General features: G+C 42.9%; 1 protein-coding gene across 2 annotated transcripts; it reads left to right on the top strand.

Moving 5' to 3' along the window:
- Positions 1 to 466: 466 nt before the first annotated feature.
- On the top strand, positions 467 to 15,673 carry LOC149917542 (uncharacterized). 2 transcript variants are annotated; one of them, XM_090142987.1, is made up of 5 exons: positions 467 to 1,516; positions 1,646 to 2,177; positions 7,175 to 7,713; positions 8,897 to 8,963; positions 14,152 to 15,673. In XM_090142987.1, exons 2-5 carry the CDS (start codon positions 1,658 to 1,660, stop codon positions 15,669 to 15,671), a joined length of 2,646 nt encoding a protein of 881 aa, XP_089999113.1. In that variant the 5' UTR covers positions 467 to 1,516; positions 1,646 to 1,657; the 3' UTR covers positions 15,672 to 15,673. The 2 variants fall into 2 exon arrangements, with proteins under 2 accessions (XP_089999113.1, XP_089999112.1); XM_090142986.1 differs by having other exon boundaries at positions 467 to 2,177.
- The last annotated feature ends 3,457 nt before the right edge of the window (positions 15,674 to 19,130 follow it).

Genomic DNA, 19,130 nt, shown 5'->3' with positions numbered 1-19,130 from the left:
TGCCTGTTTTAAACATCTGTTTCTTCTCTACTCTCTTCTTCGGACACTCTCCTGCTGAGTATGTCCTGGAGAGACAGTTCCTGAAGGAACTCTTATCTCTGTTTATTCCATTGCCCCTCAAGGTAAGGTACTGGACACCATAGGAAAAACTTGGTCAACCAAAATAATTGACCAGGGATACTACATCAGATGAAGGTCCAGGCAGAGAGTCTAGAAACTGCCAGGAGTTTCATGTAGGTCTTGGTCCAGTGGGTATTTCAGGTTTCCATGGGCCAGGAAGAAGCCCTGAAACTTGGAGGACCATCATCCTCACAGAAATCAGCAGGGGTGTACCCTCCCTCTGCGCGTCTGGAGCTTTAGCTGCTGCAAACCACTTCTGACATGCTGGCATTTTCAGAGGAAATAGTGATTAGTCAAAAAAAAATAAATAAATAAAAAAATGCTGTCCAGTCATAAGTGATGTGTCTGGTACACTTTTCCTGTGTAGAGGAAACAGTAAATCAGCCAGTGTAGATCAAAAAAATGACATTCCCAACAAATATCAAATAAAAGTTGTAGAGAAAAAAAAATAAAAGGAGAATGCACCATTTCTCCTCTTTATTGTACAACTGATAGCAAATACACTGCGTGAGAGCATTGCTAAGATAATGAGAGCAAGGAGACACGTGTGTGAGCCCACAGATGGAAGGACAGCCAAGGATAATCAACAAATCATGTTTTCTGTAATTTCTTTTCTGTCCGTACTTACTGTATCTGTGCTGGCCAACTTCAAAATAGTGAAATACTGTTAGTATTGGAGTTAGTACTGGAGCAAACACGTACTTGGAGGCACTATCCACCAGCAACATGTGGGACAGATTAGGTAAGCCAGGTGGCTCCTGCTGCGGGGTTATCCATGCTGTGCAGCATTTGAAAGGTATGCTGCTGCCTCTCGCACCTCAGTGCGGGCACTGCTGGGAAGCAGCTAGGGAAGCTGCTTTATCAAAAGGCAGTGCACATCAGCACAGCTGATGTGAAGTCAAAATCACTCCTTCAGCCAATGCTGCAGCGATAGTAGCATCAGAGAAAACAGGACCTGGCGGCTGTGCTGATCTTTGATGCGGCTTTCTGGCGATCGAAGTGGGAGAGAAGAGTCCTAGACTACCAGAAACTTTTCCCGGCCGCACGAAACTTCTTATCGGCACCTGCGCTGTGCACGTACCTTATTCGTGTTCTTTTGGAGTCGTTCCTTGTTATTTTTAACGCGAATCAAGCCGCTGGGACGACGCCAGCCTCCCAGCACCACCCGCCCTTCCCGGGCGACCCCCGCGGGCACTGCCGCAGCCCCGGGCCCCGCCGGCCGCCGGGAGGGGCCGGAGAAGCGAAGGAGTTAAAGGGAGGCGCTTGGGAAATCTGATGCTAAGGAAGCCCCAGGAATGTTGCACATTGCCATTCGCCCTGCAGTCCCTGCTGCGGGCAGCCGCACCGGCCCCGCCGAGGAGCTCAGCCCCGAGGCCGCACTCGCACCTTCCCTCAGGTTCGGCCGGGAGAGATGAGAAGGAAGGTGGGGGGAGAGATGTTATTTTACACGCGGAGCAGACGGGAATGGGGGCTCCCTCCACCGGGAGGGGCTCCTCTGACCGCCGCCGCCTCTCTTCTCTTGCAGGCGCGGTCGGAGATGCCGGGCAGACGGCTGTGGTGGGCGCGCTGCTGGCTCGGCGTCTGCATTTCGCTGCTGGGCGCCGGGGGCGGCGGCGAGCCGTGCCGTGCCCCCTCCTGCGGCGGCGAGGCTCCCCCTGCGCCGTGCCGCGGAGCCCGCTGCGGTCCCAGGGCCGGCCGCCCCGCGCGCTCCTTCCCGCACGCCGCCACGCCGCTGCGGCCGCCGCAGGGCAAAGCGCCGCCCGCCGGGCCGCACCCCGCCGCCAGGGGGAGCGCCGCCGAGCCCTGCCCCGCCGGGGGCTGCGCCGCCAACGGCACCCGCCGCGACTGCCACGGCCTGGAGTGCCGCCTGCCGCCCCGCCTGCGGCCCCGGCCCCGCGGCCCCGGCTGCTCCGCCGCCGCCGAGGGCTGCCCCGAGCCCGCCCTGCTCCGCGCCGCCGACAGAGCCGCTCAGTTCGCGGGAGACGACTTCGCCTACGCCGGGCCCGAGCTGGGCGGCGGCGCCCTGGGGGTGCAGCTCACCTGCGACGTGAAGCCAGGTGCGGGGCGGCGGGGGGCCGGTAGGGAGGGAGGCGCTGGGGCTGCCCCGTTTCCGTCCCTCCGGGCCGTAGTTTGGAGGCAGAGCCGTGGCGCTGAGTGCGGGGCGCTGCCCCGTCGTATCACCTCTGAGGGTGCGCTCCTTCAGGGGGTCTGCAACAGGTGAAGTGTGGTGGAGTGGGAACCTTCGCGGTGCTGTTTTAAAGCGAGTGTAAGTTCTCTGATTGTCTTCGCAATTGTTGTGTCTGGAATTTTTTGATTTGTAGCAACGTTGTCCGGAGCTTCAGAGTTGTGAGTAAGTTGTGCACCCAGAGTGAATGAGCTGCTGCCATTGGTGAGAAACTTGCTGCTGCTCACGTGTTGTTGTGCTGTGATAGCCAGCAGAAAACAGCAACAAATTGCAGAGCTCCTCATATTGCACAGAATAAAGAGCATTGTACTGCCCCTGTCAGTTTAGCATCCCTATAGAGGGTCGGACAAGTCCAGGGTTATACTCTTGGGTCAGCAAAAGATGCAAAGTGATTGCCCGGCATGTGTGGATTTACCAACGTTAAAAGCATCAGCATAGCTTTAATGAACACAGAGCAGTTTGTTTTTGCCTAATGCCTTGTCTGAGAGGTATAAATTTCATGAGGAAGAATGATTTATTCCACCCCTAGTGATGGTCAAAGCGAATGGAAGGCATGATGAATGTTTGAACTTTGTTACATCCTTGTGGCCAAGCTGAGCACTGTGGCTCCTGCAGGCAAGAGAGCACGGAGTCTCAATTTGGACACCTACTGAGTGGAGTGACACCTCCTCCAAAACAGCCTCCAGAATTTGGTGATGTCAATCCCAGGGTGAGATTTAACTCCATCTCCTCCCCCCACCTTCATGTTACTGTGACAATGTCTGTCTTTGTCTTTGCACCCAGATGTTCTGCAGAACCTCTGTGTGCCCTGTGACCAAGGGTGGGCAGAAAACAGAGATGTCTCCATTTATTCTGCTTCTGTGCGCTTTCTTTGTAGCTGTATTGTAATTGCCATACCCCCCTTTTGCAAAGGACCTATGACATTTGCAATTTCTTTGTGCTTACCGAGATCCATATTTCTAAGTAGTACAAATCATAGCAAATAATAAGGACTGCATGGACAGAAGAGTGACACTTCCTGCATGGTGCCGAAGGCACATGTTACATCTTCACTGAGAGTGTCAGACAGTGTGTTCTCCAAACATCCTCTTATTCCAGGACTGTCTTTAGAGAACCTCGATCAGTCATAGCACTTGCAGGTGCCATCATGAGGTCTGTGCACCTGTGATCTCCTAGGCCATAAAGATGGGGTTAGGTACTCCTTCCTGACACGGGACAAAGTGTAACATGGGAGAGTGAAGCAAACGATTGGAACAGTGAAGATGCCGGGGATTTTGGGACTTGACACATATGCAGTGAGCTCTTACAACTTTATGCTCTTTGCAGTCATGGTGCCAGGTGAAGTCTTGGAAGAACAAGAGTGTGGTTAGAAGTTTACTTTGAAGTTTTTCAACCTATTGAGAATGGGTGATACTTCATGGGCAGTGGCTGTCAGGGATTTGTGTGTTCTCCTTTTCACGCCTCACTGACCCCAGCCATTCTCACCTGAGGCAGCGATGATCACTGTGTGTGTTGGAGGGAAGAAGTGGACAGCGCTGCCTACTAACCCATTTCAAACTGCTGGAGGCACCATTATCACGGAAGCACATGGTGAGCAAACTAGTGGTAACATGTGAACTTGCTCTCACATGAAGGCTGTTTCCTACACACAACTGCACCCACAAAGTCTTTTCCTTCTCACTGCTTTTGCCTCACAGCTGTGAGTGACACAGATTGGCAGCAGCCTGCAGCCAAGACAACTGCAGCAGCCGTGGTGCTTGGTGTGATGACCTGGGCTGAACGCTTTATTCTGTCTGGATTGGACAAAGGGCCTGTATGCATTTTGCCCATTCTAAACACTGAATCCAGTCCTTCACAAGACAGCTTTCTTTCCGAGAAGTGGAAGAACAGCATGCTGGATTCATCAACATTTAGCAGAGATTCCACTGCTTGGCATCAGAAACAACAAAATGAGCCATGTTGACAGTTTTTGGTTTCCTTCAAATCAGTGCACAGGCAAGCATCCAGTATTCTACTCTGCTTGCAACCTCTAACATTCACTGCATATGCTTAAGACCTCTGAGACCTTCCTTTTGAACACAGATCAGTAGGCTTCTTGAAACAGTGCAGAGAATAAGTTTTTCAACTCTCATTTGCAACTGAAGCATGGTTCTGTGCAGAAATTCCGCGTAGCCTGTGGAATGCAATAATGAAATGTGATAATCACACATTGAAGCATCTAATGCATTTACCATTGGCTGGGGAGAGCAGCTACACAAACAGTATGTGATGAACATAGTGGGGCAAATCCAGGAAATGTCCTTTGCTTCTGTTCTTCTAAAGAAACTAGTCCCAAGACTAGAGGAGTCTGGGAGCTGATGTACAGACTTGTATGTAACACCTTTTTCCAATCAGATGAATCCACTCCTCTGCAAGATTCATTGATATTTCTCAGCAGCTCCTTGACTACACCTTACTCCACATGAAGGACTGGCATCCCAAATGAAGGCACGCACATGACCTGTTGTCATTGTCGTGTCATTTTATATTCCTCTGAGTTTCTCTTCACATTGATCAGTTGTCATTAAATTCTTCATTTTTCCCACCTGAGCCATTTTTCTGTTCTTTTCTTTTGGGCAGACTTCTCTGCATACCCAAACACTCCCATTTGGGAAAAATAATGTGCAGCTGCCATATTTCATACATGCCAAACCTGGCACATGCTGTTGCATTTTTCTGTGCACTGAGAAGTGTCTGCATCCCAGTGCCCATCTGCTGTGGTTATCAGGAGGGAGTGGCACCATCTTGGATCCCACTGAAGATCTCACAGTCGTCCTTCCCTTCCTCATGGTAGGATGACTGCCTTCTTTCAGTCTTCCTGCGCTAAGATTGTTCCTGAGGGAACATGCAACACCCTCTCAGATTGATGTGTCCTTTCCAAGGCGTTCTCAGTAGGTGTTTTGTTTGTACTGTGGATGGACTTCGGAAGCGTGGAGCAGATATCTGCAAAACATTCCTTACCATGGCTGTGTATGGTGTGTGTGTTTGTATGAAAGGTAATATTGCATCTGTGGTCATGAGAACATCTGGGTGTTGCAACTGGTTGTACCTGTTTGATACTTGGCTGGGGAATGTGGAAGGGTAGTTAATTAGGATTGCTGATGCATACTGAATATGTCTTGAAGTGCAATTCATCCTGTATGATTTAAGGCCAGTGTTCTAGAGACATCCCAGTCTGACATTTACTATGGGTTATCTTTAGACAGGTAATGGAGAGAAATGGCTACATTTAGTGGTGAGCTATTTTAGACTTCAGAGGTTTTTTTGACAATCAAGATTCCCCTTCCTCTTATTCAAATATCATTTATTTTCAGTAGTCTTTTGTGCAGCTTTGTTATCTCAGTATTGCTGTGTCGTTGTGAATTGCCTATAGCACCAACTAATGCAGTGGAAGGCCTCCTGTACTGGTGTATAACAGTGTGGCTGAATTTAGTCCAATACTGTAAAATAAAAAAGAATAAAAGCAGTCACAAAGGATTTCTTAGGTCTCATATTGTCACCAACTGAGCTTTAGACATCTAGAAGGAGCAAAGGTAAATTGACTGGAACACTGTCTTAGAGTTCTGTAAGGCTGATCAGGGGAGAAATCATTGAAAGCCGGTCCATCACATGACTACTTTCACTGTGGTCAGAACTTGAAATTATAACCATTTTTGCTGCCAGGAGTCAGCCAGTTACTGGCTGAAGACAGTGCTCCTTAAGTATGTGCTTAAACACATACTTAAGGAAATAAGGGGAAATGGCCAGAAGCTGGAGCATAGGAAGTTCCGCACCAATGTGCGCAAGAACTTCTTTACAGTGAGGGTGACGGAGCACTGGAACAGGCTGCCCAGGGAGGTGGTGGAGTCTCCTTCTCTGGAGATATTCAAGACCCGCCTGGACGCCTACCTGTGCGACCTGGTGTAGGGATCCTGCTTTGGCAGGGGGGTTGGACTCGATGATCTCTGGAGGTCCCTTCCAACCCCTACGATTCTGTGATTCTGTGATCAGCTCTGCATGATTTGTCTTACTGAACTGGGGCTTTTGTTAACAAACACTGTGTGTATGCTGTATTGATTAATATAATGCCAATAATGATATATTTTCTTCTGTTATGTATACCTCTTATAATTAATCCTAGCATTTTCTTTGCACTTTTTACCTCTGTAGGGTACTGAAGTGATGATGACATAGCTTTGTAGGCCATGGTTTGTGTCTAGGTATATACTACATTAGCTCCTGGTGGTTCCTGAGTGGTGACAATCATCTGCAAAGAGTGGGGTTTATTTTTGTTCGTTTGTTTTTTCATTTTGTTTTTTAAATGAAAGACTGAGAATTGTTCCTTTTTTCAGTGAGTGCATAATTTCACCTTTATCTCCTTTGAGTTTCTTCTTCCTGTTTTATTGCTGGTACTTAGTATCATAGACTCCTTTTACAGTTCTTTGTGATTGACCCTTATTTTTACTACCTTCAATAGCTCAGAGTTCTCAAGAAATTTTATCACCTCTGTAGTGAAAATTGACCATTTGTTCCTTACTGTATTTGACATATGCATGGATATGATTCATCTGTTACTGACCCCCAGTGATGATTAATTTATGACCTGAAGCATGGGGGCTGATTATGTCTTTTTCAGTGTCTCCAACTATAAATGTTGTTGCTTATGAAAGAGAAGAGCTTGAAGTCCCATGGAGGTACTACAGAGATAGTAAAGGGACTGGTCTTAAATCATGACTTGAATTTAAAGTGCTTTTTCATTAAACTTATTAAAATTGTAATACTTTTGAAGAGATAACACAGCAACCTGGAAAATTATTTATCTTGGAAAATAACCAGTCATTTGTATTTCAGGAGAAAATGAAGTTCCATCTGAAGATGCCCTAATACTACAGCTTCACCTTGCAAAAGGTCATGAGAAATTTACTGAAATGCTAAAAAACCAGCAGCAGATCATTGTAGATTTACAGCAGAAACTTGCTGAACAGCAACATGTATTGGTTAGCCAGCAACGGGAGATTCTTGAACAGCAAAGAAAAATGTATGAGCAAATGGATCTGATCAAAGTGCAGTATGGCATGCTTTTTGACACAGTGAAACAAATGTCATTTCAGAGTTTGCAAGAAGATATTCAAAATTATTTTGAAAGTCATCTTCAAGGACTTCAGAACCAGGTCAGGAATCATCTCCAGAAGTCATACTCTGTGCATAAAGTAGAAGTGGATGCAAAAGTGATTAGTGTTGGGGAGTCTTTGCTGGACTGTGGTCTTTGTGAAAGTGATGAATTTTGCAATTTCCAAAAGACACCTTCACAATGTGAAAAATGCACATTGTGTCCTGCTGGTTTTTTCCAAATGGCTGATTGCTCTGCAAACTCTGATCGGATTTGCCAGGTGAAATATAATTCTGTATCTTTCAGTTACTGTTTATGAAGTATTGTGTTAGACATATGAGGATGATGTTCTGCAAATAGCTATTCATAGAGGTAGTTATTTTGCCTAAAGTTTTCTGTGGATTTTCTCATTGCCATTTATTGCTGTAAATGGGGCACTGAGTAGTGTCTGCTGGATGTAAAGCTTTCCCAAGACTAGCAGCTGCCAGGTCATTGATTCTACTCATCCTGGTAGAAAAATATACCCTAAAATACACTTAGGCATGATAAGTTCATTTATTTAATGCCAGGCCAGATTACATGAACTGGTGGACACACTGGAAAAGTAGAGGAAAGCTTTATTAAGTAAAACTAACGATCATGCATTTGTTTATAAACTGGAAATGAAAGTTATCAGTTAAAACAAATGTAAAATCTAATTCTAGCTTAAAAACAGCGTATAAAGATATAAAATGTTTAACATTCACATTTATAATTATTAAATACATTTTACTATACAGAACAGGCATGTTAACAAGATGCTTTTTTGGTCACTTCCATTTAAAAATCCTGAGTTATGTCGGGATGCTTAAAGCAGTGACTTCTTTGCCAGATGTTGCCTCCAGTTCTTAGCTTCTCATGAGCCTGAACAGCTGTGCCCCCATCACAGAAAAACATGAAAGATGCTGTCCCCTTCCCTCTTCTTGTCTAATTTTCTTTAATGTGAGCGTTTCAAGGCAAATTTAGCCTTTTGTTCTTTCCGCTCTACTACTGTATGGTGAGAATAGAGCCCATTGAGAGGGAAAGTTAATTTATCATTTCACTTTCTTGGATGTTTTTCAGTTAGAACCTTCCTTCCAGACTTTAAGAGCCTTTCCTAATGCTCTTTTGGTTGTCGCAATGTCCTCAAGACTGATTGAGCAATGCGGCTCTCTAAGAGATGTGGTACTGTCTTATAGATCATGTAATGTAAAAAGTGTTAGTGTAGTACCAGTCCATTTAGCTCACAGTCTGCAAACTGGGAACCACACAGTCTGTGTGGATAACTCGATAAAGCAAATTCAGAGCAAGCTGTCTTGCTCCAACATGTCTGTGAGATCACCCTCTTCCTGCCTGCATATGCCTGGGTATGACTGCCTGAAGTGCCTGTTCCAAGCTGAAGTTATGGCATTAAAGTTTTTCAGTATGATTCTTGTGATTTACAGGACAGAGATGAATGCACTGAATCTCCAAGCATTTGTGGCGAGAGAATAAAATGCCTGAATACTCCGGGTAAGTTATATTCTCTGATAATTAAAGGATGAAGATAATTAGTTCTTCAGGAACAGGCCAGAAAGATAGATAAAAGCTCAGGCCTGTATGTGTGTAATAGTATGCTCAGCTTGATGGAATCAAAGGGGTTGAGAAACAGTCAGCTCTAGGTTGATAGCAGTTCTTGTGGACAGACAATAGGCTCTTTAGAACATAATATTGACTAGGACCTTTGGAGGGTCCCTTTTACCTTATTTTCTTGGGTTTTTATATGCTTTGATTTTAATTTTCTCTTATAACCTGACCGTGTTCTTGTTTATGCTGCTGCAAATGGGGTGAAAATCAAAGATTCTATTCCTAATGGAGAAAAATAGTTGTCATTTTCCTTCAGCTGCACGGAGGTAGATATTTGAGTTGATCTAATGAAGGTGCTTATAGAGCCTTTCTTCATCAATCTTATTCTCCTTTAAGCAATAATATTGTCAAATATTGAGGAATGATCAACAGTTTTCATCATTTGTGAGTGTGAAGGAATTTTCAGTTGTTTAAGATTGGATTTGCGTGGAATAGTTCAAAAAGTGGCAAACTTCAGATTTAGCCTTCATTACTTCTTATGGCAGTCAGACACAAAGAGCAAAATTAACAGATGTACTGAGCAAAATGTATCCAGGTACTAGGATGACTTCTGGTCAGCTAAAAACACTTGAAAGAAACTGATCAAATAGAGGCCTTCACCAATCACAACTTGTACTGAAGTACACTCAGTAAAACAACCAAGGGAAGACTTCCATCAGCTTATATTCTTTTTATCCTCTAGACTTACACATAAGAAGTGGGTGACCTTTCTGAGGGACAAAGGGTGTTTCAACTCTTTGAGTGATTTTGCACTGGTGTAGAAAAAAGTGTGAGGGAATTGGCCCTAGAAAAGGGTTAAAAGAAGACTTGGGCTTGCATATATTGCCCTTGCTTCATTTTGGCAGGAACTTAGGATGGCTAGGTGGTGTTACTACAAATGCCAGAGAAAACTGGAAATAACTGAAGAGAGCACCCAGTGCTGCCTTGCCTGGCAAACACTGTAGCAGAGTCAGTCTTAACTAAAGAAGAGACAGGATGCTTCCTTGTAGCCAGCCTTAGTGGTGAGCAATTAGATGCAGGACTGCTTGGGGCACAACATTTGAACCAGAGCATCAGAATGGTATAAGGCTTGGTCTCTCCTTTAATAGGAGGCTGGGTTTGGTGCTATCAAGCTGGTAGTTTTGTAGAAGGAAGCCTACAGGGTCCCAGCTTGAGGAAAGGAGAACCACCCATGTGGGAGTCATTTGGTAGTGCTCTAGTTTGTGACATGGGAGAGGGAAGGCTGTAAGGAATTTATCCAGAGGGCTGTGTGGGATGACCCAGACCAAGCGTAGGTGTTTTCTATTGCTAGAGGAAAAATTTAGAGGACAAAATACTGCTGTGAAACGGTTGGGTAATGGTGGTTTGTCAGACCGTAGTCAGCAGCAACGTGTTTGAAAGGAAAAAGTTCTTCCTCTGATTCCTCTCTTCCCATTTTTAATGGTGGCTTATGAAGATGTGAGGACAATCTGTCTCCTATCAACTGTGCTAGGAATCAGTGTTCTGATCAGAATCTAGTGTGATTCTACCCATCATCTGTCATGGAAGAGGGAGTGCTCTTCGTATTTTTTGTTTGATAAGATTGCTACCTTGAGCCTGTCTGTTCATGATGGCTCATTATCTTATACAAGTGCAATTAACTTGTCAAAAGGGCGTCTGAAACTGGATGTTTGTTTTGGGTAACGAAGGGTAGGTGGGGATGTGATCTGATGTGTGAGTTCCAGATGTTGTATGCGGTTTTTTGAGCTGCACGCAAAGTTTGTTGGATCTGTAACAACTCATGTTCCCTTAACAGTGGGAAGGGAACACATAGCAGCAAAAAATCATGCGACTAGGAGCCTCTCTTTCTTTGCCTTTCCACTTTTCTGTCATCGTACTTTCTTCCCCTGGTGCCTTTCCTTGTTTTCATCTGAGACGGGAGTTGTTAGGTTATTTGAATAAATGTTTGTCACCAAGGAGCCATCAAAGTGCATGGTTTTCTCCTCATGCAATCCCAGGAGAGCAGTCAGACTATTGTCCTTGATGTGAATCTGCCAAGTGGAGCTGGCCAAAAGCAGTCCACACCATGCAAACCAAAGGGGAGTTTCTCTAGGACTTACTGTGGGATGCTGTGGGGAGAGAATTTAGAAATTGCGTGAGATCTGTTGAGGAGTGTTTTAGATGGGTATGGGAATATACAAAAATTGTTAGGAATGTTTAGAGGAAAGTAAGGAGGGCTAGAGAAATTCATACTACTAACGGGCGAGTAGGATAAGAGGTCTGTGGATCATCAACTGTACCCAGAGCTTGTACTTTGGCGAGCTTGTATGTTCAGATGCCCGCGACTGAAGGAGACCAGACAGTCTAGAGCCAGTCACTGGAGAGTCCCATATGGTCTGTGCATATTCCACTACTGGTCTTCAGTGCCATGCAGCTAGAGATAACAGGCCTGAGCCACCTGTGCTGTACATGTTTGTGTGAGAATTGCATGTGCTTGTTAAGGTTTTCATCCATGTGGCTGGCTGTGTTCTGTGCAAATGTCTACCAGACATACAGGCTCAGCCTGGCTGCATGTGGGGGCACAAAACTGGGACAACCTCATATCTGTGGATTCACAAAATAACTTTAATGCAGCTGGGATGTTCACAAAATCAGGTGTAGCAGCATCCAGAGTAGGGGCCAGGAAGAGGTGGGAGAGATTGTCAGAAATGTGGTAGAGAGAAATAGGAAGCAGTCACAGCATGGTGCTCTGCTGGCCTTCTGATGTTTGGCTGCTGTTTGCTCCTTGACCTTTTCAGGTCTGGCAGAGGTTAGGATGCTGCTGCTGCTGTATCCACAGTAGGAAGCAGTTCATGTGCTGCTTTGAAGTCACCTATTTCAAGTACATGAAGGGGGAGCACCTGCAGCAGATAGAACTGATTAAAAACTAGAGAGCATAATGGTAAGAGTAGTCACCACACCTATTCGTAAAGCTTGATATTCATAGAAAACCTTAAATATAAATAAAGATGTATTAAAGAAGCAAATAGCATAAACGAGTATATCTAGGCACTTCTGCAGATTATCTCTGCTATATGAAATGGTTTTATTTGTGTATTCAGTAGCAGCTCATCCTGCATGTTGCAATGGTGTGGGAGCTGTTGATCTGAGAAGAAGACCTGGTGAAGTGTCATGCCAGCTATGCCACCATTCTGTGGTGAAAAATGATCTGTTTTCAAAAGGAAAGCTTGTCAGGGACCTTCTGCATTCCCTATAGAATATTCGTAGTTGAAAAAAATGTGATCTTATTTATTTCACTTTTGCTTCTTGTAAAAAAAAGCCAGATGCTTTTCAGGGGAATAAAGTGTTAAGTTTCATTTGACTTTTTTCAAATGGGAAACTATTACTTTTCTACACCGAGCTCTTCTGAAGAAGCCATACCTGGTCTCTAAAGGAATGTTCTCACATCATACACTGTATGGCACTACATACCACTATGTGTTAGTGAAGAATCAGGTGAATGAAACGTGAATAGACAAAAAGAGGTATGAGGGTGAATATATGAAGCCTGTATAAATGAATACTGCGTCTGGTGGTCTTGGCTGAATAATATTGTGTCAGAAGTGAATTTTAGTGAATATTCTGAATTCCCTCATGTTCCAGGTGCATGTGTACTATTCTGTTATGCAGTTCTCAGTACATGAGCATGCTTTTCTGACCGTGACAGCTGTCTATGTAGTCAGCACTGTCCTGGCTTGAGCAGTGGAGAAAATTGGCTTGCTGGGGTGCATGTCAAATGCTTGTAGTCCCAGTCTTGGAGCAGATCTCTGCCCAGATACAGCAACTTTCCAACTGAGGAGTAAAATAAATGTATGCATCTAAGAAACACTTGTGATAGTAAAGGATACTTAAGAGGAACTATAGGAAAGTAACCATTGGGTTTGATTATGTGTGGTCAAAAAGCTGAAATTAGTGCATTGTCACATAAACTCTGAGGCGTAAACTGCAAGTGGTTATTCTTTTGGTTGTCTCAAATTAAGTGTGTTGATTTAGATCCTGAGGCTCTGTGCACAAAGGTGCTGGGAACCAGCTGCTCCAGCTGGAGGCAACAGCAGATGGCAGTGCTCTTGGAAAACTGACTTGGAAAATTACAGGCTGTTTTTAAAACCTACTCTTTGAGTGTGCATTCTTTGATCCACAGGTCAAGATGTGCCATCTAACAGCACAAAATTACCTTCTTTCAAATTAAGTAATTCCAAACAGCATCTCTAGATATTTTCAGTGGTGTTTTGTTCATCTGATTATTTTAGGCTATCAAGACCATTGCTGTCCCATGTCTCACAGCAGCGGTTTTCTGCTTTTCAAATGTGCAAGCTCTGCATAATGATTTTAAGTGATATGTTTACCATTTTGTTTTCCCTACTTGTCTCTTGCAGGATCATTAAAAACAGTACACAGAATGCCTGAGGTCTATGTCCCTCAGACTGGAAAGCACTGCTTTAGCAATCACAGCTACAGCAGCGCTGCCCATAACATGTGTGGGCAGCAGTGAACATTTTTTGTGTAGAGGAACTCTACCTTAGTTGAAAATATCTTCACTGCTTAGTGCAAAGTGTCTTTGGAGCAATGTCACATCTGACCAGTTACAGGTTTTGGTTAGAATTTCCCCTGTTCAGCCCCTTCTCTCTCCTTGCTCTTCCTACTCTAAAACACTGAATTCAGCTTGGACAAGGGGAGTTTCTCCTAGTGTTTCCTCTGTTTGCTAGCAAGGATCCTTCAGTAGTGCAAAGTGATCTAACATAGAAGCGCAGAATGGTTTGAGTTGGAAGGGACCTTAAAAATCGTGGAGTCCTAATCCCTTGCCATTGGCATGGATACCTTCCACCAGATCCAGCTGCCCAGGACCCCATCCAACCTGGCTTTGAACACCACAGGAATCAACAGTTTTTCTGGGCAGCCTATGACAATGCCTCACCGTCCTCTGAGTAAAGAACTTCTTTGATTTCATCAGGTTATTTCTGTTTTCTCTCATAATTAAATGCTATCAAACATACTTGATATGTATGTAGATTTATAGAGTTCTTACATTTAGTGTTTTAAGGGTTTAACAATAAAATTGTCCTATTTCTGTGAACAGGTGGCTTTCGATGCCTTGGAATTGCTGAGAAAGATGCAGCTTTGGGATTGTGTGGAGAGGAGTATTTCTTTAATAAGGAAATGCAAGAATGCCAAGCATGTTTGAAATGTGAAGATGGCATGGTGGCCATGCCTTGTTCCACTGTCAGTGACACGGTTTGTTCAGCAACCAGTGAAAGCAAGCTATCAGAATCTTGGGCTGCAAACATCATTTTACCATCTGTGAAGTCTGGCATCTCTCAGGTTTACTCTGGCTTGAACTTGAAGATAAGGGAAAAGCTTCAGTGTGACATCCTGTCTATCGAAGATCACAGCCTGATATTCAGGCAGCATGGTCTGTTGTGGATTGACCTAAATTTTGTAGTAAAACACAACTGCAGGAATTTTTTGCAACTTTCCTTAAAGCTAAATGGCAGTGAGGAAGGCTATGAACTTAGTGGTGTTCGCATTGAACAGCCAGAAGGAAAATATTTCCAGAGCACCAGTTTAAGCAGCGCTGCTGAGGTGGAGCCCAGCCAAACTCTTTCCGTGTTTTTGAGGAGCCCAAACCAATTCTGCAATCAAAGTAAAGACTTACATATTTACGATCTTAGTAGCCCACTAAGTCTGTTCTGGTTGTCTCATGACACGGGTGCTGTGGCAATCAGTGCACACATGTCAACAGCAATGCATTACCAAACCAACTATCGACCTACATTTAAAATAATTTCTGTTTCCGACCCTTACATGCTAAGTTTATCTCATGATGGCAGAGCTATAAAATTCACTGAAACAGGTGTTGTCAAATTTGTGTTGCACCAAGCATTGTATTCTATGGGTCACACTTGTGTCCGGGAGGGTTTCTCCTTAATTTCTTATATAAATAGGAATGGTACCAACAGAGAATTAATGAATGTATTTAAATCTGGGGTAAATTACAGAGATACATCAATATCTGCTTCTGGGGCCACAAAAGTTGCTGCTGGAGATCTGATTAGCTTTGAGATACTCTCTCCCGCACAGTGTAATGTTCGGTATTTTGGAGATAGTTCTGGGATTAGTATGTTTAGCCTTATCTGGATACCTTCAGCAGTTTCTAGTGCCATATCAGCTACAGTTTCTGTTACAGGCCTGCCTACTGGTGCTGTGAGAAACAAATTACTGGATTTCACCCAGATCTCATCCAATGAGAAACAGATACAGCTGGTTTCTTCTGGACAGCTTGCTCAGAAGTACTTCATTTTTACAGAAAAGGGAGTTGCCAGTCTTGCATTTAACTTAAAGCTAATCCATTCGTGCAGTGTGCTTAAGGTGACTCTCCAACAGTTGACCATGGATCACATGCAACCCACCATAATTGCTCAGCAGATTGGAGGGCAGATGCCAGAGGGAAGCATATGGACCAGTGTGACCCTCCGTGCATCTTTTGAAGTACACAATGGAACGCTGATATCAGTTTCTCTTGACTGCGTACGTGGAAGGATCAATCAGATCACTCATGAACATGGAACCAGTATATCTATTTTATGGATTTCATCTTAATTGCTGTATAGTGAAGAGAGCACAGAATTGGGGTTTAAATTGGATTTGGATTCTACTCTGATTCTTTGTCTGTATTTGACATCTTACAGTGTGTCAACATAAATATACTGTCCCAGTGAAGTGCTCTCAAATTTAGGAATATTTAAATATAATCTTAATTAAGTGATCAGTATTTAAAGAAAAGAGAGCTTTCAGAGTTCCCTGATAGTACTTCTGTTAACATCTTCAGACAAGGGATCTATGGATTCAACTCAGAACTATTTTTTACAGTGCAGTCTCTTAAAATCAATTATTTCTGGATCACAGAAAATTGTGGTGAGAGTAAATATGTATCTTTTGGTACTGGAACTGAAAGCAGCGCAGTGAAGTAGTGGAAGTCTGCTTTCACTTTCTTCTGCCAACAAGACTATATGTACTCAGAGGCAAATTTGTTTACATCTTATAAAATGTTTTGCTTAATCTTTAAGTGCTTTAAGTGTGCCTCAAAATAGAAATGGTAATATGGTAACACTGAATTATACTTGCACAATTTCGTAAAAATGGACCTGGGTCAAAAATAGAACATTGTTTTTACAAAACATAATCACTGTTCTCATCATGAATGTTGTAACTAATGATCTTTCTAATTTAATTTTGAAATAATCTGCTTTTAAGTAATTTGGGAAGACTTGTTCCCACTTCAAGTTGTAGCCAGTGAAAGGTTGCATGATGAGAAGTATTAGAAACATGTCTTGAAAGTCAGGCTTTAAAGGGAAACAGACTATTCAGTTTCTTACCAATCATGAATTCTTTTCCTGACCGAAAAGGGACACCATTCACAAGCATACTTATTTTGCTGAACTGGTCCTTAATTTTAGGAGTTCTGTTTTTTTAAATCACTCAATTCTAAAATGAAATTATGTATTCAGTGACACTGATTATTGTCTTCTTCCAACTCTTCTGTCAGACTGCTCTTTCTGATCTGTGTTTCTCTCCTTTCTTCTCCCGAAGTATCACTACTGCTTCACTCTGTTCTTATTTTGTTAGGAACAAACAGCATGCTCTGTCACGTAGCTCAACTCTTACCAGCCATCCTTCACCAGCCCTACTAAAGAACAGGTGTGTATGTATGTCACATATATAAGAGGAACATTAATAAGACAGCTGCAGGCTGCCTACCATCTACCTATTTGAAAGTGAGACTACTATGTATTATATGACTTTACTGTGGGTGTCTGCCTGAGCACATGTATCTAAAATGCATGCACTTTCCTGTGCTCTTCACCTGTTCTGAAGTTTGTTAAGATTTTTTTTTTTTTTTTTTGTAAAAGCAGGAACCCAAATGCAAGAGTTCCATCTGGTTTTCCATTTTCTGGTTTTCCAATGGTGTTTCCATTTTTACTTGTAATTTTCTAATCTTGTCATTATCTTGTCATTTACCTTTTCCTCATACTTTTTTCTTCAGGTTTGAGCTCAGAGATATGCAGGCTGTGGACAGATTGTTCTCCTGCACCAAACAGAATGCTGGTATTTCTTGTTTCAGCTCTTAAGTCTGAGCAACCCATTGCAGTATACCTCACTGGATGCTGTGTGGAGGCCAACATAACCACAATAAGTTCAGCCCTGGTGTTATATCTTCTCTAACAAACTCACCTTTACAAAGAGGTGATTTTGTGAGGAGGGTGTCAAAGGCCTTCTTCCTCTCAGAAGCAGATAGCTCACTGCTGTATCAGGACGTCTGTACTGCAAGAGAAGCTCTGCAGAGATCAGACCTGGGAATTTCTGCAGTGAAACTGCAGGGAAGACAATATTGGAGAAGGCTTGAAATAAGATGCTTATGTTTTTATTTGACAGAAAGTCAAGAAAATAATCTTCTCACGGACATAGCCCCTTACTTTTCTTCTCTACTTTACCATATACAGTTGTTTTAGAGGCTGTCACCCCCATTAAAATAATAGCTTAAGAGTCATTCTGAATTTAAACCTGTGTAGCAGATAATCAGAATCTAATTTAGGATGTAATCTAATACATCTTCAGCAAAGTGCAGATGTTACTTGAATATAATAAGCATCTGCCTTTATGTAGCATATAGCACATCTAACAGCACGATTTGTATGTGTATATTTTACTTGAGTTTGTAATACCAGTGGAATTGCTTGAATATGGAGAAGACTAATGCTTAAATCCTGTATTGTGCACATGGTGATGGCACTTCCATTTAAATGTGCCATTATTAAGGGATGCAGAAACTACCAGGGAGCTACAAGTGAGCATTATTACAGCTAAGGGAGATTTCAGAGTGTGAAATCGTAAATACAGTCTGTCTTTTCTGAAGATTCTTGTGGGAGTGCCCATAATTGCCCTCAAATTAAGAGTAGATTTTTACATGCATGGGGCAGAAATGTGGTATTTTGCAGCCATCTGGCTAATGGTAATGCATTTCATATAGTTCTGCTACTGTCATCTGTGATAAAGTATTCACATGATGAAAAAAAAAATTCTTCTAAATACAAACAGTTAACTGCAACTTGCAGCAAGCTTAGCCTTATTTCAGTCAGGAAAGACTCATTGTTTGAGCCTGCTTTCATTGCTATCTTTAAAAAAAAAAACAGCCTAAATTAAGAGCTCAGTCCACTTAGTTACAGTAACATGAGTTTGGAGTAAGTGTGTTGGAGTCAGGGTGGATTTATGGTAGTTTAACTAACAGCATAGTATATAGCGTTTGCCTCTATGAAAATGATATATATTACCTCATTCCATGCAACATTAAGTGGTGCACTGTGGTCCTATATAAGATAAAGTTCAAAAGCAATCAGACAGTGTACGATGAATGCTAATTTTATGGCACTTATCCCATTTGCTGTAATTAATTGCATGCTTTATTCTTGACAGATATACCTTATCAATTATATTTACAACTTAGGAACTTTTTATTTCAAGTTTTCATATGGTTTCTTTCTTTTAGTAGCATAATATAATGCTGTGAAGTACAGAATTCATTAGTTTTTTTTTCTTTTGCATCTTTTGATACCACATTCATGAATACTCTTAAATAAATCTTGGGAGACTGTCTCCAACCCTCGCTTCTAACGGGTGTTTCTAATGGGGGTGCTCATAATGTCTTGTAGAGTAAGTGCAAGTAAAGAGGCTAGTAAAGTCTGTACAGAAAGAGTTGAAGTTAATACATCTGTGTAGGTCACTCCAAAATTAATACCTTTCTGTGACAATGCAGAAAATAATGGAATGTTGGTGGGGAGGTTCAGGCTTTACTGCCATACCACCATCTGCCTCTGAGAGTGTGGGTCAATATAATAAGATAGGAAGCATTACTTTCAAAACAGCCTTCATAGAAAGGTGGATGTTTCACATATGCAAATAATGGGAAGTATTATGGAAAATGTGGCTATTGCAGGAGGAACATAATATAGGTTGTGTAGTACTGCTTACGTAAGAGGAAAAAGGATCTTCCTTACAAAAGCC

Source organism: Phasianus colchicus, chromosome 6 (assembly GCF_987193195.1).
Source record: "Phasianus colchicus chromosome 6, bPhaCol1.hap1.1, whole genome shotgun sequence".
In the NCBI taxonomy this organism is placed as follows: Eukaryota; Metazoa; Chordata; class Aves; order Galliformes; family Phasianidae; genus Phasianus; species Phasianus colchicus.
This window is presented reverse-complemented; position numbering and strand designations above follow the sequence as displayed.